Here is a 24,471-nt window from a genome sequence, read left to right as displayed (position 1 = left end):
AACTTGATCCGTCAATCCACCGGTTCAAGATTCAAACCTTTTATGACCTAACAGAGACCAAACTTTTTTATGTCGCTCAGACATATTAGTTATTAAACATTTGTAGAGCGTCTACAACGTACACTATGTACTAGAATTTTTACGATTGTTCGGATGTACGAAAACTTTACAACTTGTTTTGATTTGACCCAATTGCACAGGTGGCTAAAACATTATTGGCATTTTTTTATTGCCCGTTAATACAACTAGACTAAATTTGACTAAGTACGGACTGACGTTCTTGTGAGTGCACAACATCCATGGCTGGCTTGCCGAGTTCCTTGCTGACTTGACTCTCTTGGACATCTTATAACGGAAGAGATGTGGAACAATTTCCACCCGCCTAAAGCTAGGTGTCCCGATGTGATGTCATCGTTGCGACCAATCGCAACGGGCGTTACATACTGCTTGGGTCGACACCTAGTACAGAAAATACGGACTGAAATCAATCATTGTCAACATGAGTGTGTGTTGGGCCCATTCCCACTCATGAAATCCCTTAATTCAGGTCGTTAGAAACATATAGTCCTATGACCTGACGGCTAAATTAGCAGTGTTCCTTGAGCACATAAACGCCTGGGGGATGTGGCACTAATTCCTTCCCCCAGGAACATTTAACATCCCGCTGTGCTGGTATAAACCCGTTGCACACGTCCTTCTGGCCGCACGCGAAGTAAATCCAATCAATCAATCAATCAATACCCAAATCTTTGTATGTGTCTCCAAAGTTTAGCTTATTATGATAATCGTTTGCAACTTTTTTTTAATTCGATTACATATTTCTTAATACGGTGGTCGCACAATTTGTTTTATGTGCTGGTCGATAAAATTCCTTGTAAAATTATTATAATACATCTCAAAGAAATGCAAAATAATGCTGAAATTTCAAAACGGTGACAACCAAGATAATAGGCCTATAAAGTCAGTATCAAAATTTACCCGACAGCTTTGGACGCTACGAATCGAAGTGGTGTGATCTAGTGTAAACCGGAATGAGGAATGTCGCGTGCTATGATGTCACTATGAAAGCCCCGCCAACTAGGAAAAGCGTATCACGCTACACTAACCCGAGGTTTGTAACCAGCCGCCATTGTCGAAGTCCATAGCATATGATAAATTTCGTGTCAAATTTTTCTGATAACAACTAAGACGTAAATTACTTAACAATCATTAATGGATGGACTTGGGTACAGTTACATTATTGTGAAATTTTAAAATACATCAGTATGAAATCTTAAAATAACAACAAAAAATTGTAAGACCAATACACGACGATAACTACGACATTGAAATGAAAATGATTTCTTCCACTTTTATTTTATTTTATTTATGTATTTGATTTTATTAGACAGCTTTAAAACATTTTTGTCTTGATAGTAAAGTTTTAATGAAAACAATTACAACGCATATTATTTCCAAAGGTGAATCTAAATCATTGAGACATGTAAATAAATAAATAATCTATTGAGTTTTTGTTGTCGTGTGACGTCAAAGATGTAAAATAAAATGAAATTACCTGTTTGGTGTGAGTATTCCATTCTGTAGAATACAGTGGGACCTGTCTTGAAAGACCACCCTTTCTGCCAAAACATAATGGTCTCTCATGATGTGGTCTCTCATAACAGGTTATAACACTATATAATCTCTAAATCTGTACATGGAGAACCTGGTCTCTCAAGACGGGTGGTCTCTCAAGACAAGTTTTATATATATATATATATATATATATATATATATATATATATATATATAACTGCCACTGTAAACTGCAGATTAAAAGTAAAGTTTAATTACATAGGGTTGAGAGAATAAACAGAATCCTCATCTCTGTAATGTACACACTCACTCTGTCTCTCTGTCTCTCTCTCGTGAATAAAGAAGAAATGAAAGTATGGCCTCGAGGTGCAATTATCTGTACTTTGCTCAAACCTTATGAGGTCTTTACTGCTACAAAAATCTGAATTTGCACTGCACTCTAAAATAATAAATATGCTCTAAACTGATAACAGTGTGAATGAGAACATATAAACAAATTAGGGCCTTAAACCTTGCTTGTAAGTGGCTACCCTATTGTGCCACCGTGCGGCAGCGGTAAATTAAACAGACAAAATGTTCAAATAAAATGTGGCTGGGTAGGGTCAGCGGAAATATAAAGTTGTTTAAAAACTTCTAATTGTATACAATTTGATACATTTAATTTGTTTTGTGCTACTTGCAGGCCACCTCTCTTCCGAATGTTAATAGTCTGAGACATCAGCTGCTGTAGTTTAATTCGAATGATATTTTAAATAAGACGCCCAAACATGCCGTAAAGTGGTATAACCTCTTGTTGCTAGGGTCAGGGGAGTAATCGTATGTTAAGAAATTGATGTGTCACAGCGCCATCTGTTGTCATAATGAGGCATTATTTTATGCTAACGTCCTTGATTCTAACTTGTAACGTGCTTGATGATACATTATAGTCATGATTTCAGAAGGTGCAATTTATGAAACTTTTGATATAGCAAGTTTATAAATAGAATGTTAAAACTTGTAATAACTGACACAGCATTTGCCATACGACAAACTATATAATCAATTCAATAGTTGGCAAATTCTAAGATACAAGGACGCAGAAGGAAAGTAGATCTAGGCACTTTCAAGCAGTCATTTACAGACTGCACCAATGAAGAATAGACAATTAATGACTAGAATTATGAATGTAGCAATTGCAATCAGCCATTGACAATAATAAAGAAGGAAAGTAGCACTTGCAAACTGCCACGTACAATTTGCCTCAATGAAAATACAATGCACATTGATAGAATTATGAAAGTAGCACTTGCAAGCAGCCATTTACAATAATGCATCAAGGAAGATTACAAATTCATACACAGAATTATGGCGGTAATCCCTCGCCATGCCCGAAACATCAAACAGTATACCCTAGGGGCGCAAGACTGAGAGTCAAAAGTCACCTTGGTGTCAAAACTGTGGGTCAGACTGAGTTTAAAAAAATAATTTTGGTACCTAAAAATGGGGGTTAAATTAAAAATGTGGGGGTCTCTGAAGCGCAAATGAGGGTAATGGGAAACACTGATCAGAGAGTGTAATTTCAATGTACATCAAAATTATTAATGTTAATACATTGTTGACTTGTGCAGGATTCACAAATCCATTGTCATAAAAGCTCACCACAGTTTATTGGTGTTCAATCTGGTCAACATAAAAAAAAAATTAATCCAAACATTTAAATCTACAATCTGATTAAAACTGAGATATATTTATAAAAGTAAACCTGGCAGCACCAGTAAGAGTCTGCTCTACAATTAGTAAGTGTTTCTGAAAGAAGTAACTGGTATGCGTGACCTTGCTTGCATTTGCAACATGCATAATGTAGAGAATGTTGGCATGCATTCATGTACTGTGACTATATTTACATGTGACTATATTTACATGTTATAATTATGGAAATCATGCATCATATAAAGCAACAGCTGAACAAAATGACCGACTCATTTGCTCCAAAAAATAGGCTTAAATTAATTCAAAGTGCACTAACTTAAACACTTTTAAAATTGGCAGGTGAATCTTGCCAGAGTAGGGAATACCAACATATAAACACGTATACTGTATTAAATAAATTATAAAATATAAAACAATTCTATAAAGAATACAAACTGTCAGCATGTTTTTGTATTGTTTTGTTTTGTTTGGTTTTTACTTTTAAAATTATGGAATTTCCAAGAGGAAGTGGAAATAACCAAGCGCGATCAGTCTTTCAACAGATGCACATCTGAAGCAAAACCAATCTGTCAAGTGTCCAAGCCAAATAACACTGAGCAATCGGACATCAAAAGGAAGGGGTTCGTTTTATTATTCCAAGATCATCCGAAATATGAATGCGCCATTCATATTCGGCTTCGGCATGAAAAGATGGAGATTTCTATAAATATTTGTTTGAGGAAAAGTAGATATCTGATACGTCTTCTATTTATCAATAAGTTTCTTATTTATTTTCACAAAAACAAAACATTATTAAAATAATTTGTTACAATCGAATGGCATATGGTGCAAGTGTTTTTATATAACGGAAATATCCAATACCGCGAGATTATGCAACCTGCAAGAACATGAGAAACTTGGGAATTTAAGACGCTGTAACCAGGCCAAGAGTGCTTTCCGATGTAATCCGGATTAACCGTCGCGTGCAAATGACGTCTAAATGAAAGCGCCCCCTACAGGACAAACATAAAATGTGTATTGCCCCGCACTGGTAATGATGAACGCTAACCTGCCAGCCGCCATTGCGACAGTCCCTAGAGAATTATTATGTTTATATTAAATTTTATAGTAAGAACAAAAGTGCAGATAACAATCATGAATGAAATGAGTTTGGTACAATTATATTGGGATTACATTTTAAGACAACAAATATTATTATATTTGCAGTCAAAATCAATAAAAATGATTATGCTCAACGAACGTCCCTTCAAGTTTACACTCTGGATAAAACAAAATATATATTTATTACACTTTAATTTCATTTTTGCACATTTTTTAACGTGTTTGTCTTTATAATTAGGTTCTAAATGTAATATGTATAACTTACATTTATTATCCAAACGTGAATCAAAAATTGTAAATAAATAAAATGGAATTACCTGATTTATGGAAATACTCCAGTCTGTAGACAGTAATCACATTACTTCCATAGGTTGTGGTGTAAAGAACTCCATGCTGGTCATCATAGAATATTCCATAGGGATCTGATGACACTGTGTGCATGGTCACTAGTTGACCGCGGTCTGTCAGCTGATGAATTCTGTTAGATTCCTCGTCACAAACGTACACATAATCCCTGTCAGCCATTATCGACCCCGGTCTTACTAATTCCTGGTGTTGATACAGAAACTTGTGTGTGTGTGGATTAAAAATATCATATGCATAAACACCATTAGTAGTAGTGGAGTCATAAGTCTGACACGAGATGTAGACTGTATTGCCCTTTATGGCCAAGTGAGTATCATACCCTTTACAGATGTTTTGAATTGAGTCAAGACGTCCATCTGTAATCGATACAAAGCCCCAACACAACATGTCGTAATTACATCCGCTGACAACGAGTTTGTCTGAATTCCATTTTGCCACTGAATAACATTCAAAAAATCCTGTCCTTACATCTAATGTTTTGACCAGTGTTACGTCATCTACAGATTTCAATGACAGGATTACAATCTCACTGTCTTCCAGACACACAGCAACTTCCGTCTTGCTAATAAGACAGATATCCGTGGGACGAAACTCCAGTTCGTGTGTAGACAGAAGTTTTCCGTCAAGACAACTGTGAAGCTGGAGATTCCTCGCATTCCATTCTATGACCAGCAACGAGTCTTCTGTCACCACAACGCCATTGTGGTTGGGACTACGGTCGGCTGTGGATGAAAAAAAAAATGACTTACATCAGGATACGGAATAAACAAAATACAGACATATATACTTTTACTAAACAATGCAAAATAAACTTGTGCACATCTCTCTCTCTCTCTCTCTCTCTCTCTCTCTCTCTCTCTCTATATATATATATTTCTGACCTAAAATAATACTTTACAGTCGTAATTTTAGACACCACCATCATTATCGTATTATTATTATTATTATTATTATTCGTTCCACAAAATACATAATTTCTATTTCTGACCTAAAACAACGGACTAGTGTCGTAAATTTAGCAACAAGTATTTGTCGTAATAGTGGTATTATTATTATTATTATTATTATTATAGTCCTTGCACAAAATACCTAATTCATGTCACACGAAGTATTTAAAAAAAATTGGTATTTTTTGCTAAACTGAATAACGATGACCTGAATATTTACCGAGTTACAGATATAGAAATTTAGCTATGATATGTAAAACGAATGATAGACAATACGTTTGAGTCTAAAATGATAAACATTACTCAGAATAAAGAAGGACTGTAAGGGGTAGCTGTGATTTTACATAAATTTCAAGTACCTCCTGATAATTACAATACGTGACATGTGGCCAAGTATCAATACAAACTACATGAGGTGATAGCCAATGGTCTATCCTCACCCTCAAAAATATTTATCCCACTCCTATTCTAATGGACTTTGTTTTCCCTGCATCATAAGTTGGAAACTATTTAGACCCCATGATATAACATATATACACGGCTACTATGCATATAGAGACAAATTAATATATGCAACCGAAGTAGTCCTTATCCCAATAGATTTGGCCCTGGATCATTGCTTGGAAATTATATAAGTTCATCACCTTATAACTATGTAGAACTGACATTTGTTGGGTGTGAAAAGACAAATGCACATACACAACTAATATTTGCCACTAAGGCAGTAAGTATCCACAGGATCAAGGTCCTACTCAAACCGGGCTCAAACTTCAGGTTTTCAGCCCAAACGGGAACACGTGGATATAGACGTTTAACATACACAGAATTCAAGCTGTTGATTGTTGTTAAAGTATTCGCATCCTTTCCCGTTTGTGCAGCGCCATACAGATTTATGAAAACATACGTCATCAAGGATATAAAAAGTGATGAATGAAACTACTAAAATTGGTGAACGAAATGACATTTTTATTATTTTATTTTGTATATCGTTGATGCTTTTCGTTTTTAAAATCGGTAGGGGGTGCAAGCAAATGGAAGAATATGCGTAAAATTATCAAATCATGCACAAAGAATTAAAGAAAATTTAAATTATATTTTCTATTTTAAAAGCCAGTGAAAAATTACGTAGAGGATAGACTGCCTGGCGAATGAAGAATTAATTCTACGAAGAAAGAGAAAAAAGGTAAACTTTTCCTTTGAAATATAAAGCAGTTAACGTCCATATATTTAGACGAAATAAAACACACATTACAGTGGCGATACAAACCAGAGAGAAACACCCATCGCTCAGTACAGGCACTCGTCTATGTCAGTAAAAATAAGTTATTGAAAATACCCACTCGCTTCCTAAAAATTAGTACAATTGGAGTGGATGTTGCCCATATTTTTCTTTTTTTTACTGACGGCAACAAGTAGCCCTATCAGTACTCATATCACTTAAAACAATATTTAAAAAAATAAACGTTAAAGTGATGAACTATATCTTCCTGCAATATTTGCCAATTATGATCAACATTACAAGTATGTATTACCCTGCCTACTTCAAAGAAAAGCCATCTTTGCTTTTAAACATCTGCATTCTCCACTCCTGTCTGTCGTCTGCTACAAAATCTGGCTACACATTCCAGACAGCTCGCGCTTGGTGCATTAATACACTACCAAGTTCATTGAAACCTCCGGCCCATTTATTGTATTAGATTAATAACCATAATCCGACTACATGTAGGCGTAGTCTGGCTCCCATGTATTCAGCTACCGCCCATTGTATGTGCAAGTACAGTAGGAGACCAGTATCTGTAGCTACCGACGATATTTAAAAAAAAATGACGCAGACTGTTTTTGTTTATGGCTTCACTATTCTGTAACTTGCATACATAAGGAAGAGTACCAGAACAATATGGTTGTAACTGGTACTTTTCAAGTGCAGGTTTGATGATACAGTTTTAACACAATTAAATTCAACTTGCCCATCTTTTTTCTCATACAAATTATGAATGATGAAACCTCCGCATTGTTACCCTATGTTACCCTAATGTATAGAATGCTCTCGTTTCACCTTGAGTATAAAGTGATCAGCAGTTTATGTGAACGTGGTTTCATTTTCCGCCCATTTCGAATTTGCTTACTGCGTAGACAGGGTTAATTTCGCATATACTAATACTTTGCTTTGGATGTATTTGCATGTAGTGACTAGGCTGATGGCAATATCTTAATACCAGGTGCAATGTTTCTGATAAATAAACGAGCTCAAGGCGCGGCTAAATGGTGCCCCTTTACAACACTTAACCATACTGTACTGTTAATTCGTTCGGTTTCTATTCCAGAGACAATTTTACGTGAGAAGCTAGTCAGTCTAGTCCGAATGAAAGCAATTAAAGTATTATTATTTATTTGTACGCGCATATTTATACATTTTGATCACGATATCCGAATGGGCAGCATTTTATCACCGATTACCACCACCCACCTAAACTGTTCTGTCCTGTGAATTAAATTCACATTCTACCATGTCTTCCAGCTACACGTGTTCAAACACACTCATGCCCAGTTGCATTTTAAGAAAGCAAACTTATCAGCTTTCTGCATACCTTTGACATTAAGCAGCAGAGGGGCTGTACAGACCGAAACTTTTTGCACAATAAACCCCTCCAGGAAACTATTCCTCGATAGAGGGCTTATTTCGACGAAATAAACCCTTCTATTCAGAATACAGGACAAAAAAAAATGTCCCCCGAAAACTCGAAAAGTTTCCAGGGACAAACTCGTTGAGTTTGCACTGACAACTTGGGTTACTTCAATAAATCTGAAACAGTTTCCGTGGCGGGGTCGTTATTGAAAAATCCATGGGTCGGGTCCATCCCCTCTGCTGCTCTGGGAAATGAGTTTCCAAGGAAAAACATTTTTATGTTAGCGGAATTAAATCATTGACAAATAAATAATGGCAAATATTGGAGAAGCACATACGACTAGATTAGCTCGAGAACGTCTCGAAGCAATTCAGAAATTTCTTCCTGTCCGTGATAGTGTCAGACAAAAATTACAACTAAGACAGCAAGCACGGGAAGGCTTTGCAGAAACTACGGAGGAATTATTTAAACCCGTGACCAAAGCTACTGAAAAATCCGCAGCTGTTACCAAAGAGGCTTTAATAGAGCAAAGGAAAATTTTACAGGATATTTCAGCTGGACTTAAACCCCCGCCTCCACCCGATGAAGTTGTTGTGTCAGTACCTGCTGGTAAGCGAGTAACAGGGAGAATTACTGACCCCGCCAAAAGATTTACGCCGGATTATATTGAACTTCTTAAAAATGTACCAGAAGAGAAATTACCTGAGACAATACTGTTAGGATTGATTAGAAGAGATGTGTCTTTAAACCCAGAACACGGTTCTATGACAGATGATAATTTTATCAAATATTCGTATCGTATACGTGAAAATAAAAAACAAATCAGCAGGGACGATACAAAATACGATAGACTTGTAGATGCTATACGTAAACTTGAAATTCCACCATCGCAACCTCAAGAAGAAAAATCACCGTTGCAACACACAGAACGACAACAATATCCTTCACGGCGAAGAGCAATAGATCCTGACCTAACTCCGTTAAGTGAATACGAGGCTGCATCTGAAGGAAGTCCGCGGGGCCAAAAATTCAAACAAACTAGGTCGCCGATAATTAGCTTAACAACATCTTCTGAAAGTTTGCCTCAAGACATTTTATCCCCAAGAATTGTACCATCAACAGGGGAGGGTTTAGGATCCGGTTTTATTGCCTGCCCTAATAATATCATCGATGATGTATCACGGTTGGAAGTTCTCATCGGAGGAAGACGTGCCGGAAACAATTCTCCGGAAATTATAAATGAAGCCGCAGATATCTGTCAGAGACTATTTCAGCGTGGCATCATGGATATCAGCATCTACCGGGGGCTCATTGATGAACTCGCAAACGGTTACCACAGCGACTAATAATTAAATTTGCTAGCAAATTCAGTTAGATAAACAATAATTAAATAAAATGATACTACACGATTCTTTTCGCAGACCAAGAAGTGTCAGAGTAGTAAACTCACGATTACCAGTATACGAGGTTGTTTACGGAGATGGAGTCGGTGATGTTGTTAGGGATTTAGTCACAAGAATCGCTCCGAAAGCTGGACCGTTAGCAAAACAATTCGCGATGAAAGCCGCTGATGTTGTCAAGGATAAAGCCATTGGCACTGTTGGTAGTCTTGCCGGGAAAGCATTTCAATCAATCAAGGATCGACTAGCACAGCTGATACGAAAAAAAAACCCAGTCGAGAGGTTGGTGCCAGTAAAACTACCATCCACTGAAGCTATGCCGGCAAATGTTAGTAGCGTAGTAAATAAGGCCGTAAATCAGAAATTAGCTGAGATCGCAACAGCAGGAATTACCTCCAAAGCGTTGCAAGATAGTGTAACTGCTAATTTGATAGCTGGTAGTGGTTTCCGGTGACGATAACATTTTAATTAGATCATCACAAATAATAATAATGTTTGCACGAAAATCCAATGACGCGTTTGATATGTCCAAACCAGTACTTAAAGATGATTCTGTACGTGATTTTCAATATTATTCTTATGAAGCACGTGATCCTAACCAACGCGGAAGAATTGAACTACAGGTCCAGGATACAAGTAGATACTTCTTGCCCGCTGAGGCCTTCATCGAAGTTGAAGGTAGGCTTTTAAAGAATGATAACACTAACTACGGAATCGGCGACCGAGTTGGATTTGTTAACAACGGCATCATGGCGTTATTTAAATCCGCTATTTACATGATAGATGGAAAAGAAATTGAAACAATTCATGATAACGTCGACGTTGCCACAACAATTCTCGGGTTGGCGAGATACTCGGATGATTACACCAGATCAGCCGGACCATCAATGATGTTTGCAAAGGATATAACCGACAGCCCCGAGAACAGGAATGTAACAATGAATAATGCCGGTGACGCAGTTGCATCGATGAACGAAAATTTTAATTTGGGTTTTGCAACACGTAGATCGATGTTAAGTGGAGATGAAGAGTTCTCAGGTGTGATTCCATTGTCTCACATCTTTGGATTCTGCAGAGATGTCCACAAGGTCATATTCGGTGCCAAACACACAGTTGTACTTGTGCGAAAACCTGATGATAATGACGCTATCTGGCGAGATGCTGCTGTTGCCCCTGGTCAGGTAATACTAACTAAACTGTGGTTGTGGATGCCAGTGTTGTCTCCGTCAATCACCGAAGAACAACGACTGTTGTCTTTCATGGACACGGGCGGTAAATCACTGCTATCCTGGAAAACAACAACCACAGACGTTATTCAGGGTGATAATGGTGGGTTGTTTACATGGCATATATCATCGCAACAAGGAGTATCAGCACCACGACATATTTTCATTGCATTTCAATACCGTGCTAGAACAGATAGCCAGGAAAGAAATCCAATGGTATTTGATACACTTGGAGTTTCTGAAGTTTCGTTGAGAATAAATGGGCATCAGGAGCCATCTGAGGATATATTAATAGATTTCGAACATCATCGTGTCGCACGCGCGTATCATCGTCTGATGTCATTTATGGGGCGCGACCTTAATGTAGACACTGGCCTGCAAATATCACAGCGAGACTTTATGAGTTTATATCCGATTTATTACTTTTCGCTGGAACATCTTGATCTGGTTAAACAATCTGTTGTCGACCTACATTTCCGAGCTCGTGTAGGTGTTCCTGCTGGTGGTTACAGAGCGATTGCTGTCATACTCTCCGATAAAGCAATGCTGCTTGAAGGTGTTGGCGGACGAATGAGGGTCATCGACGCTCCAATCGAGAATATGTAACGCAATTAAAATCAAACTTAGGATATAATGTCATACAGTCATGTTAATGTCACCTTGACTTCCGGTCAAACGAAGAAATTGCAATCAAAGAACGCAAGCACGTGCGGGACATCAATAACACTAAAACGAGATCAGATTACTGGTGGTCCAAACAAATTGTCGTTGACTAATACTCAGCTTAAACATTTTAATAAGGCACTAACAGCAAAAACCGGTGTCCGACTTGATTTCTCTGCTGCAGCTATCAAGGACATGACTAAAACCGGTGGAATATTTCCTCTTCTCGCAGCAATACCGGCGTTGATTGCCGCGGCAGCACCAGCCGTAGCAAAAGCCGCAGCACTCGGTGCAGTTGGAACTGCAGCTGGAATGGCACTAAAAAAGGCAACGGGAAAAGGATACAAGAAAAAAAAGGGACGCGGTCTAAGACTACCAGGAACTCCACCATCATGGTATCCAAAAAAATTCTAACGCCGCTGAGCAATTTTGATTTACTCGATGCTGTTAAAAAATTGCGTGTAAAACATTTCAGAGGCGTATTTATGCGAGATCAATTACCGCAACGACCGAATAATCCAGAAACTGGCATTATCAATCTCGACAACAAAGATGGTCCGGGAACTCACTGGGTTGCTTACGCGATCGATCCACGTGGAATTATCTATTTTGATTCGTACGGTTTAGCACCGCCAGTTGAGTTTCTCAAGTATGTCAGCAGATTTTCTAATGTTCCAGTGTGGCAGTCGACGTTACCAACACAAACATTAATTGATCCGCCCATTTGTGGGAGGGAGGTTTTAAATGTTCTTGATGCAATCTCAAGAAATCCAGCAACTCCTCCTCATAAAGTAGTGTATGAATATACCGCATCGAGAAATGCTAGCATTTGAAAAACAGCAATAAGAATAATGGTGGATATTTACGGAAGACCTTTCACACGAGGAGGTAAACCAAGCACAGATGCTGATCTCTCAAAATATGCGACCAAAGATGAAGTCGATAATCTTTTGAATATAGCTGGAGTTGACCCAGATGAAGTTGCTATTTTCCAAGACAGGCAAGGAAAACTAAGAACGAGCAACATTAAGTGGAATGATATAATTCGCAGAGTTCTTGGAGCTACCAAGGATAACTTCGTTGCATTTAGTGATGGCGGCCGGATCAAGGACTCGAATATATCAATCGCAAGCATCAAAGACAGTATTGATAAAGGTGTTGATAAATGTGTGAAAAAAGCCGGTGACACGATGACAGGCGAACTCAGCATGAGCGGCAACAAAATAACCGCGTTAGCGAATCCCGAATCCGACCAGGATGCGTCAAACAAACAATACGTGGACATCGTCAACGGTAAACTAAATACGCTGCGTGCAGAGCATGATGTTCACGTGGGCGCGTTTACAAGATTTCGAAGAAACTTCGTAAAAACTGATGAGGTCGTGGATAAGTTCTTTGGGACTCCTCCAGTCGTCGATGTAAAACTCGCTGATGTAAAGACCGACATTAACACGATCAAACAAACACAGCAGGATATCGTATCGGGTATTCCTGATATCGTTAACAAAACCAGTTTGATTAAAGTTCCCACTGGAGTTACTCCGGGGCATATCACCAACATCGTATTCACGGTATCATCGGGATTCGCAACATGGTCACGACAAAATAACACTATCAAATATACAGCAACAGCCACCGGTGTTTACAGGTTGTCTGTGTTTTCAGCCGCTAAATTTGAAATCTTCACAACATATCCTTGGAGACATTCCACCGATAAGTATTCCGGGGTTTGCACTGTAATACTAAACAGCGGAACCGAGGAAACATTTATGCTTGAAGCCGAGGACGATAGTTTAACAGCAACATCTTACTGGTTTTGTTTGGAATTCGTCGCTGCAACGCCTCAATTGGTTACCGCGTAATTGAATAATGTCAACGACGCCAGATGCTCAACAATATCGATACAATCAAGTCCGTGAGTGGCAATCTGAGTTAAAAACTGTCATCGAAGTAACTAGTCAAAAAGTAAAAAAATACAAGCGCCGCATAACAGTGCTGGATATTATGGTTTATTCAGTATCTGCCGTTGTTGCATCTGCCGGAGCAATACTATCAGCGGTCACTCCGGTAACTGCAGCAGTCGCCGCCACGATCTGTGTTTCCGCGGCCACAACAACAGCTGGAGTTTTCGGCATCATAGCAAAAAAAATATCATCATGTGCTAACACAAAATTACACGATTACACGACAAAATTAAATACAGCCACGACCGCATATCAGAAATTATCATCGCTGATATCATCATCGTTAGACGTGCAAAGTAGCGACGCTACGATATCAGATTCTGAATTCAAACTAATGTCAGATGCGTACAATGACTATTTGAAAACTAAACAAATAAATAATGTCAATAGAACTGCTTCAACAAATAGTCACAAACACAACACCGGTAAGGACCACAATGATCTCAGTGTCCTCGACGACACCAGAATTCGGTATTAATTTTCGAACTCCAATTCCAGTGAGTGAAATCGCGTTAGCAAAGCTCAGTGTGTATCACAGCTGGCCCAATGTTAGGTCGGCATCATTTGGTGGTCTGCAGCCAAATAATTCATTCGTGTTCGGGAAAAGCAAAGCCGACTCCGGCGAACAGGGTGAACTTGACTGGAATACAATTACACTTCCCACTGGGAGTTATCAGATCGAAGAAATCAATAATGAGATACAACGCCAAATAAAACGAATCACCGGCAAGGAAGCCAAAATATCTATAACAGCTCATGAACCAACGCTGTCTGCGGTCATTGAAATCTCAACGCCAGGATACGCCGTGGATATTTATAACAGCTCAATCCGAACATTATTAGGATGGCCAAAGGCCCCCGAGGTTAAACCTCGTCCACCAAAACCTGAAAAATCGGATTTTATGACCTATAAAGAAGCACTACACGACCTCGAGTACAATTATTATTTACTCCTTGCAGATCAATTACTAGCAAGAAAAAGTACTTTAATGCCCGATACTTGGAGTATAGAAGCTCCACGTGTTAAGGGGGGGGCAGGAGCTCCGTGTTTACCGTCTAGATGATATAGAATCTGAATTATTTATTCCGATCAATCTAGTACATAAACAACAGCTACAACTCCTGCGAGTATATTTCCAAGATTATATTTCTGATTTAACAAGTCCGCGTGATAATATTATCACAACCATAGAAAAACTAAACAAACTCGCATCGGCCATGGAAACTATAAATCTAAGAATAATTCAGGCTTTACTGGATCTTAAAGACTATATCGATGATAATTATAGACAGATAGCCAGAGCAGATTTTGCAATTAAATATGGTATTCAAGTGAATGATATTTCAGATTTTAAATTTCCTGGATATAACGTGCCCGAGCTGAGAAAATCAGTCTCTGATCTCATCGATCAATCTTTCGAAGATATTCTTGCCGCGTACGAACGAATAAAACCACAACCTGTTATTCTCAAGCACGACAACAGTACAGCATCCGATGGCAGACACATCTCACCCGGGATCGTAAATATCACAGATGTTATTGCGGTCAATCTTGTATGTGACGTCATCGATGGCAGTTACAGCGCATCAGATACTACGACGGCACAACAGGGGTTTATCCTGTATACGTTCACACCAAGAGACCCCCCTGGTTTTCTGATTGTGCCAGAACCAATCAATCCGGTCTATCTACGGTGTCATAACCCGTGGTTGTCAACGATAAATTTCAAACTCACCGACCAGAGGGGGAATTTGTTGGACCTGCGTGACGAGACTGTTAGTATAAACTTACTGGTGAAGTCCTAAGTCAAGGGATCCATAATATTTATAATAGTTTTTTTTTCTGCACTGATCCATTTTCGTCATTTTATCGTGCAAATACCCTATCAAAACCAGCATAAGTTATCGTTGAAAGTGCTAGCACGCATTTAAAAAAAAACGGTTGTGTATAATGTATCAACCCGAGTACATTCATGCACGAGTTCATATTCATGATAAGCAAATTCTTTACGAGGCAATAAAAACCGCATTTCAAATACAGACATTCCCAGAACAGTATTTCCCCGTTAAAATAGTTATTGACGTGTATGGTGACGAAGACTTCTTGTTAACTCCGTCACAATTAACAGAGCTACAGCAAAATCATATGATCATAGTTTGGTGTCAACGAGAACAGATTATGAACTATTCTCATTCCTGTATTGATGTTGAAACGCTTAAGCAAATCCTGAAAATCTGAAAGCGCCCTTCACTTGAGAAACTCTTTGAGTTTCCAAGGGCAAAAAAAATAATACACTTTTTTTTTTACCCGTGGAAATGTGCTTTACACTCCAAGCGGGGGGGGGGGGCGCTAGCGTTCTCAGGTTCTACTTTCACTTTGTGCTGTGAGTCACACGCTATGCGGTTTATACTTCCTTGTCGGCCTCGTAGTCAGAAACACTAGTATTTTTGTCAGAAATGCAAGGCATTTCCGTGTCTAGATTCTTTATATAACCTTTTAACCGTCTCACCCTGGTGCTAATTAATTTTCGAGTCTCATACTCTTGTGACAATCCAAGACGAATCTTCTCAACTGCACGGCACAGTGGAATAAATTCAGATACCTGATTTTCAGTTATCCCGGCAAGTGATCTGTAAACACGATCTTGCAAACCCTTAATGAACCTATAACGAGCAGGGAGATTGTTCTTCCCCAAGCGTGATAGCTCATTCAAGGATTCAAAATCTGACATAATTGTTTCAGTGTCTAGTAAAATATTAAAACCTCGCTGTTGTAATTCTTTAATTTCAACAAGTATGGTATTTATATTTTCGTGATTCATATTATTATATATTTTTATATTTTTAATAGAAACACTTTGCATGAGAAACGCTAGCTTTCCAAAACAAAACGAGACAGTCGGAAACATTTATCCCCTGCAAGGGCCTAGATCGTCAAATAACGTTCTAGAACCCCACGAGGACTGCTTCCGACATGACAATACAACATGTAACACGAAACACTTTATCCCCTGCAAGAGCCTCTAGATCGTCAAATAACGTTCTATAGGCTCAAGAGGACGTGTTTAGTGAATTGACAAGGACAAACATATAACACGTAACTTATCCTAAGGACGGACCCCTCTGACTGCCAAGTGACTCAGAGGCACATTTATTTACAAGACGAGACAGCCCTGGCTTCTAGGATCGAGTTCTCTAGCAGGCCCGGCAAACATTTATTTGACAACACAAACAACCTTTACCTCTGATTCGAGTATCACAGCAAGCAAAGGTACAATGAACATGTAATCTTATCCTAAGAGACGGTACAGAACAGACAACCTTTACCTCTGATTCGAGTATCACAGCAAGCAAAGGTACAATGAACATGTAATCTTATCCTAAGAGACGGTACAGAACAGACAACCTTTAACCTCTGATTCGAGTATGACAGCAAGTAAAGGCACAATGAACATGTAATCTTATCCTAACTTATCCTAAGACCTTATCCTATGACGACACAAACATACACAGGTGGGTCATTTTCTACGGTCAGCAGCAGAGCAAAACCATCCATTGAATCGACCATTGGATGGTGCACAAAAGACACCCGCCATTGGCGGATTAAATTTATGGTTTTGCTTGCGCGTGCTGACTTTCGATCGACCCAAAGGTCTTAGGGAGCGATTTCGTATATAACCCAACTGTTACTTGCGAGTTGGAAATTCGCTCTAGCAGTGGGCGGGACTTGTTTAAAATATTTTAATTGTATGTTTTCTTAAGCGCGGTCATATAACAAGCACAGAAGAGCAAAACAGTCGGATATATTCAGTAAAACGAGGATATTGTTTGTAAAAAAATATATATTCTACGGTAAATAAATGATTACATGTTATGAACTCGATAAAATATTTTATCAAGGTGGCTTTCTTAGGGGGAGCAAATCCTCTGACCAGCAACGACAACTCTGCAAAGCGTTACACACTCTCGGAGGAGTTATCGTCGTTTGTGTCAACGATAAGAGTTATATAACAGAATGAAATCTTCTGTTTGAGCTTCTTTGAAAATGCTGTTTTGTAGATCCCATCTGCGACATGCTGTACAGAAGGTGGACAAATACCGAAATACCTACCGGCTGCGCTCATTGATTGAAATATTATTTCTTCACGAGTCTCAACATTCACAGATTTCACTGCTCTTCTTATAGCTGTTTTACATTTAACTCTTCCTCGTATGGTATTCTTGCTCTGAGTGATCGCTTGAAGGTTTTCAATACTGTTATCAAGTCTGTTCCCGTTAATATGATCAATGACAAGGCCTTTAGGGATCTCTCCGTTAAAAACCTCATAGACGAAACGATGACATAAATACCTCCCTTTCCTAACAGTAAATCTTAAATAACCAGCATTATCAACTGTACCAACTTGTTTCCTCAGCCTGTAGTTTCTCACTATGCCATCTCGGTTTGCCTCATAATTTGGAATAGTTGGATGTCGGACGAATTCTTGATTCATTATACTATAAGCAAATCATTGTCTAATTCATAATTTGTCTGAAAACTTATTTATGTAATCACGCTCGCATTTGAGAGCGTTATCACAGTCTGGATTTTTTTTATCATAATACCGTTTTAGTTCTCGATAGCGTTTTCCACCACACGCTGAACATAATTGCGTTTTTCCTCGTACTCCAATGCCGCATCTGATACACGGTATCGGTCCTAGACTCCCACCGCGGACCTGTTGAGCATGTTGTCCACAGTATTCGCCTCTGCAGGGTTTGCTACACGGCGCTGATGAATTTAGTTTGATCCACTTGCATTGGTTCATCATATAATATATTTGTCTATTTAAATATTTGTCTTAATTATAATAATGGGTTTTGAAAGACTATCCAGAATAAAACCCATATCAGGTTCTAGATTCGATCTTGACCGGTTAACCGCTGATCCACGACGAAGAGAGTTAGCAGAGGTAATTGGTGTTATCAAGAATGCCAAAGAAGAGTTTCGTCGTGATGGTGCCGCACACACGTGGTCTTCGTATAAAATTATCCTCGGAAACGCGAGCATTTCTCGTGACCGTATCATTGATGCTACCATGAACGATACAATCGCGCGTAACATAATTGGGTATCTCGACGATAGAAGATATTTCGTACAGATAAAATTTATTGTTGGAGTCGGCGAGGGAACGTGGATTATCAGAGACAAACTAGACCCTGTTCTTGATGCCAGAGGCGTTCGTGGAAAAACCGTTCTGTTAAGTAAAGACTCAAAACCGGGAGTACTTGTTGGGATTGATATACCATATTATGCCAGAGCGTATCCTGTGACCGCAGTTGTTTATGGAATTTATCCGATGAAGAAACCACGCGTTGATAAACTCAAACCGATGAAGGTGTCGGTGTTGAATTGTGTAGCTGAGCGAGTAATGGAACATTTTAAAAATGCAATGCGAGGAAACGGCCTAACACCGCTAAGACAAACTAAAATAACAGCGTGGGCGACACGAGTAGCGGATAAAGGAGCGTCAATAAATGATGTTGCTGAGCTAGAGCGATTACTAAAATTTCCTATAACGGTTTCATCGTTAACCGGTGAGGTATTGTATGAGTGTAAATACAATTCCCGTGGAACACCAATAACTATTATCGATCATAACAGTCACGCCTGGACTGACTCGGTTAGGATATTTCCGCAAGACCGTGTTGTGAAGTATTATCCGGAATTGCAAAGCAATTCTGGGAGCATGTTTGATTTTATTTATCAGATAAGTAAAACCGATCCAGTGTCTGTGTGGTTATTCAGAAGTAGCGAAGATGGAGAATATGATCAGTTTGTGAGACCCAACGGGGAAATATACAGAACAATGGCGTTACAGCAGGAAATGAAAAAACTCGCAGAAAAATATCATGCTGGCAACACTGATACGTTACTGACACACTGTTTTACTGTCCCGGGTGTTGTCGCGCATGTAGCCCGGGAACGAAATTCATGGAGACCAACTCCGAAAAGTTTTCTTGCTGATATCCAGCAGAGCTGTGTCGAATACGGACACGGCGGTTTGTGGAATACTCAGTATGATCACCGCGGTATGATATCCGTGGACATGACGGCGTGTTATCCAGGAAGTTTCCTTGGGCGTGGAGAATGCAGCGAATATTTTAAACGGTTTGGCCACGCTGGCAATACCATGACAAGAGTAGCTGTCAACGGTGTTTTACCCGATTTTGACTTGACCGGATTTGCTTGTGTGTCGTCGTTTAAATTCGCTAAGGATTTACATCCTGTGTGTTATGTTTGGTTTGGCAGACATTTCGTTGAGAAGCGATGGGCACCGATAGTGTTATTGCGATACATGCTTGACAGTCGAATACTGTTGTCGCTGACGGTCAGCGAAGCGATTATATGTTATTGTCGTCAAACCGAAGTTTGGTTGCCAACTCCAACGCCGGTTACGTTAGAAGAAGTCATCGAAGATTGGTCACGAGAATATCCAGAAACTTCTATCGACGCTATCATCAAGAAAGCTCCTGAAGTACTTAAAAGCAAACTCAGAAATGATGAAAGCACAGCAAAAGATCTAGGACGAAGAATAATAGGGAAATTCACTCAAGGTGGAGCGTATGATCATAAACAACATCACAGTCGATTAATCATGGACAAGACTGAATTGGATCTTATTGTCGCTGATGCAGCCACGAACAACATGTTCTGTAACCGCAAAGATGTGTTTCTGTCAAACGGGGAAAAACTAGGGACTGTTTTTAGTTATATTGACGGAGAATCATCTCAGTACATACATTTGAGATCTTCGATGCTGGCTTATGTATCCATAAATTTGTTGTCGATGATCAATAGATTCCCTGTTGCCGCAGTGAGAGTTGCAACGGATTCATTTTATATTGATAAAAAACACTCAGCGCTGTTGGATAATGTTATATCGGATGATCCATCGTGGGGCTCGTGGAGAATAAAGAATGAAATGTTACACGGATATTGTAAATCGGCTGATGTTGAAATCGAGGATGAGTATCGCAGCGCAGAAATATCTTCGATGGTTTCGTCGGGGGCAACTTCGTTGTTGCCGCCGGTGCACGATCCTGTTACAAGACACAAAACAGTTTATCTGAACGGTCCTGGTGGTTCTGGTAAAACAACTCGAGCGATTGAATTATTTAGAAACTCTGACATGATTGTGCTAACACCCACACACAGACTTGCCAGGGAGATGAGACAACGGGATGTTAACGCGTGCACGTATCACAGTTTTTTCAAATACAGCGGCGGCACGTGGACACCTGAACGAATGGGAACGAAATATATTCCCGAGAAAATCATCTGGGATGAGATAGACACTGTGCCGTTGGATACATTAAAACAGTTTCTGGATTGGCTGCTAAAGAAAAATACCGCAGTGGTGATGTGCGGCGATCATGGTCAACCACCCCCATTTACAGGTGAATCTCCACACGAGTGGCTGAAAACTTTTGTAGATTATTATGAGGAAATAACTAACGATGTTAGAGCACTCGATGAAACGCTGAAAGAGTTTAAGGCACTGATCAGGCTACAAACCAATAAAGTCCAGTGTGAGATAATGCGTGAAATAATTCCAGAGACTTCGCTGAGCGACTTTTGGGAAACGTGGAAACCAGGTGATTTAACTGTGGCAAGTAGAAAGATAGTCAGGGACACACTTCAGCAGCGGTTATTTCAGTTACATCAGAAGAAATTTCCCATGTTGCCAGTGCCGTTGTGTTATAGACCAGCTGATACGCGATTGCAGAATATTGATGTTGATATTCCAGGGCGCCTGACTGCGTCGGGTCCGGAGAAACAGAATTTAGTATTAAATGATATTGTCACAGTTGATGTTGATGCTGTTGAACAGGCACTGAAAATGAGCAAATCCCCGTGGACGCTAGGATACGCTATGACCATCCACAGTTCGCAGGGACTAACTATTTCAGATACAACAGTTTGGATTGTTGATGATCGCATCGAGTGGTCAAATTTAGTTTATTTAGCCGTGTCAAGAGTAAGAAGGATAGGTCAGTTACGAAGAATTGTATTAGATGATGTTGTCAACGACAGCTCAATCGCTGATGACACAATAAGAAAGAAATTAGCCGGTTACAAACAGAGCGACAAAAAAAATGGTAGAGAGTTTGATCCCAAACAAAGTTTGGATGTTGAATTTGTAATACAATTACAACAACAGCAGAATAATCACTGTGCGAGTTGTAATTGTTTATTGCTGTGGCAGTATTCGAAAAACGACCCAAGGCAATTCACCGTAGATAGAATAGATAGCAGTCGCGGTCATACACGTGAAAATGTGATGTTGACCTGTCTTGAGTGTAACCGACGCAGAGGTGTTGCTGCAGTTATTTAAATGATTGAATCACTTCAGTGCGGATCACTTTAGTGATCGGGGTGGTAATTGTGTATCCTCGGGAATCACCTGAAGTTGCTCGCGTTTAAATCCGCGTTGAGGAGCAGTCGAATCTAATCTGTAGATTGCGTTTCTCCCAGTTGATCTGGTTATGCTGGATATCTTATGTGTAGTAACACTCCATGTGGGATCGGTTGCTCTTTTTTTTCCTCCTTCTAGTTCGCCTGGTTCGTATAAATACCTAACGGTGACATTACCCAGCAGTGGGGACGCTAGCGTCCCTGGCTGCGTTGAAACATTTTGTTGCTGTTGTCCGCGTTCACTGACGCGGGGTATATATTTTTTTGTGATTGCATTTACAGGTCTCATGTTTGTTGTTCTGGTAATTTCATTATTCAGTGCGGCTATCACGTTTGGCAGTCTTGCAACCCATTCACGAGATCTCGTATCGTAAATGAATTCCCTCGCGTACTGGTATCCGAATAATCTCTCAGCGAGTGTTCTATTAAATCGCTCAACAATTGCCTGATCCCGATGAATTTCAGTATGTCCTCGTCGTATGGTAACGTTATGCTGCTTTGTCAGTGATGACACCGCGCCCTGAAATTCCTTGCCAGGATCAACTTGTAATAATCGTGGCCAGTTTAGAGGTCCTCGTTGATAAATTCGTTTAAACGCAGAGGCGACTTCGGACGCTGTTTTAGTCGCTAACGGTTCTGCTTCTTTGTATCTACTGGCAACATCAACTACTGTTAGCGCGTATTTGTATATTTTTCTACGGACAGTATCATGAGGCAGGAATAGTATGTCAGCCTGATGAACTTCATTGGGCACACTAACATCAAAATGTGCAAAGTTGATTTGTCGAGGTGGTGGTAAGTAGATTTGCCATATTGCTTGTTTTGATAGCCAATTTTTGGCAACCTCGCGTGTTACTGATGCCGCGTTGGCGAGTTTATTAATTGCTGAGTTACCTCTCCAGTATCCGATTGGGGAATAATAAATCGCTTGCATTTTTATTTAATTATCCAGCGCCTAATACTAATTTAGATTTCATCGCTGATCTTACTAACCAATTAGCGAGTGACTCCTTAAATGATTTATTTTTTATGGCGCTTAGTGCATGAATTAATTTCACATCCGCGATATGCCTGTCTTGTAGATCTTTACTTCGATAAGCAACATCATGTATGTGACACGCTGCGTCGATAGCGTTTATCGGATACTCTCCCGGTTTTGGTTTAGATTGTTCATCAAGTCTGATATCTAGTCGGGTCCCTGGACCGCAGTAATTGTATCCTGGGAGATGTTTTTCTCCGGGATACTTTGCCCAGGGAGTTCCGGGGAGCTTTCCAAGTTTGGCTGCAATGTCACCTCCGCTAAATTCTCGCTTTTTTTTTGAAATCTAAATTTTTTTGTGCCACATCGCGTACACTTACCAGAAAGTGCTTGTCTGTTATTTTTTGTTGTAATGGTTGTTAGATCATTCGTAGGGGTTCGTGCCTTACACTTCACACAATATAGATCCATAATTATTATTCTTTATATACAAATGGAAATTACAGATTTTTCTGCGACAAAAAAGAAAGAGCCAGTTAAGCATAATTCAGTGCTACCAAACTCTATCCGCGCGATTATAATTGGGCCATCCGGTTCAGGTAAAACACAGCTGTTGCTGAACTTGATAATGAAGTGGATGAAATGGGATAAACTGTATTTGATAGCTCCATCTGTAGATGATCAACGATGCTATAACGTTATAAAAGATTTTAATGAGAGTGCAAGCGCGCTGAGTAAAGACGGTGAGGATGTTGTTGAATTTATCACTGATATCGAAGAAGCCCCCAGCGTCGAGGATCTTGATGAATCAATTAACAACCTAGTAGTGTATGATGATGTTATGTTGGACAAGCAAAAAAATCCCGCAAGAATATTTTCCCGGGGACGTCACAAAAACACTGATGTGATTTATGTTACTCAGCGTTATACACAAATTCCTAAAGTAATCAGGGATAATTGTAATCTTCTTGCGATATTCAATGGAGTTGATACACATACACTGAGAAATATTCATCAAACCTGGTGTGGTGGCGATATGGATTTAAATAAATTTAAAAATTTCTTCAGTCATGCTCAAAGAAAACCTCACGGATTTGTGACAATAAATTTACACGATCCCAGAACAAGATACCGTATTGGACTTGATACACTATTTGCAACATAAAAATGTTTTTCCTTGGAAACTCATTTCCCAGAGCAGCAGAGGGGATGGACCCGACCCATGGATTTTTCAATAACGACCCCGCCACGGAAACTGTTTCAGATTTATTGAAGTAACCCAAGTTGTCAGTGCAAACTCAACGAGTTTGTCCCTGGAAACTCTTCGAGTTTTCGGGGGACATTTTTTTTTGTCCTGTATTCTGAATAGAAGGGTTTATTTCGTCGAAATAAGCCCTCTATCGAGGAATAGTTTCCTGGAGGGGTTTATTGTGCAAAAAGTTTCGGTCTGTACAGCCCCTCTGCTGCTCATTAACA

At 39.4% G+C, this 24,471-nt stretch overlaps 1 protein-coding gene across 4 annotated transcripts in view; it reads right to left on the bottom strand.

The window, feature by feature from the left end:
* LOC149784617 (uncharacterized) overlaps nucleotides 1-24,471 on the bottom strand; it is a 99,114-nt gene that overhangs the window by 46,580 nt on the left and 28,063 nt on the right. For all 4 annotated transcript variants that reach the window (XR_016413901.1, XR_016413902.1, XM_089932681.1 and 1 more), the window contains exon 3: nucleotides 4,683-5,453. Coding sequence is in view for 2 of the 4 variants with exons in the window: in XM_089932681.1 (XP_089788807.1) it covers nucleotides 4,683-5,453 (771 nt within the window). In the remaining 2 variants the exon portion in view is untranslated. The remainder of the gene's footprint in view (nucleotides 1-4,682; nucleotides 5,454-24,471) is intronic.

The sequence above is a fragment of the Sinohyriopsis cumingii genome, chromosome 14, assembly GCF_028554795.1.
Source record: "Sinohyriopsis cumingii isolate HCF-2022 chromosome 14, ASM2855479v2, whole genome shotgun sequence".
Classification (NCBI taxonomy): Eukaryota; Metazoa; Mollusca; class Bivalvia; order Unionida; family Unionidae; genus Sinohyriopsis; species Sinohyriopsis cumingii.
Note: the sequence above shows the minus strand (reverse complement) of the source record. Positions and strands in the feature narration are given on the sequence as shown.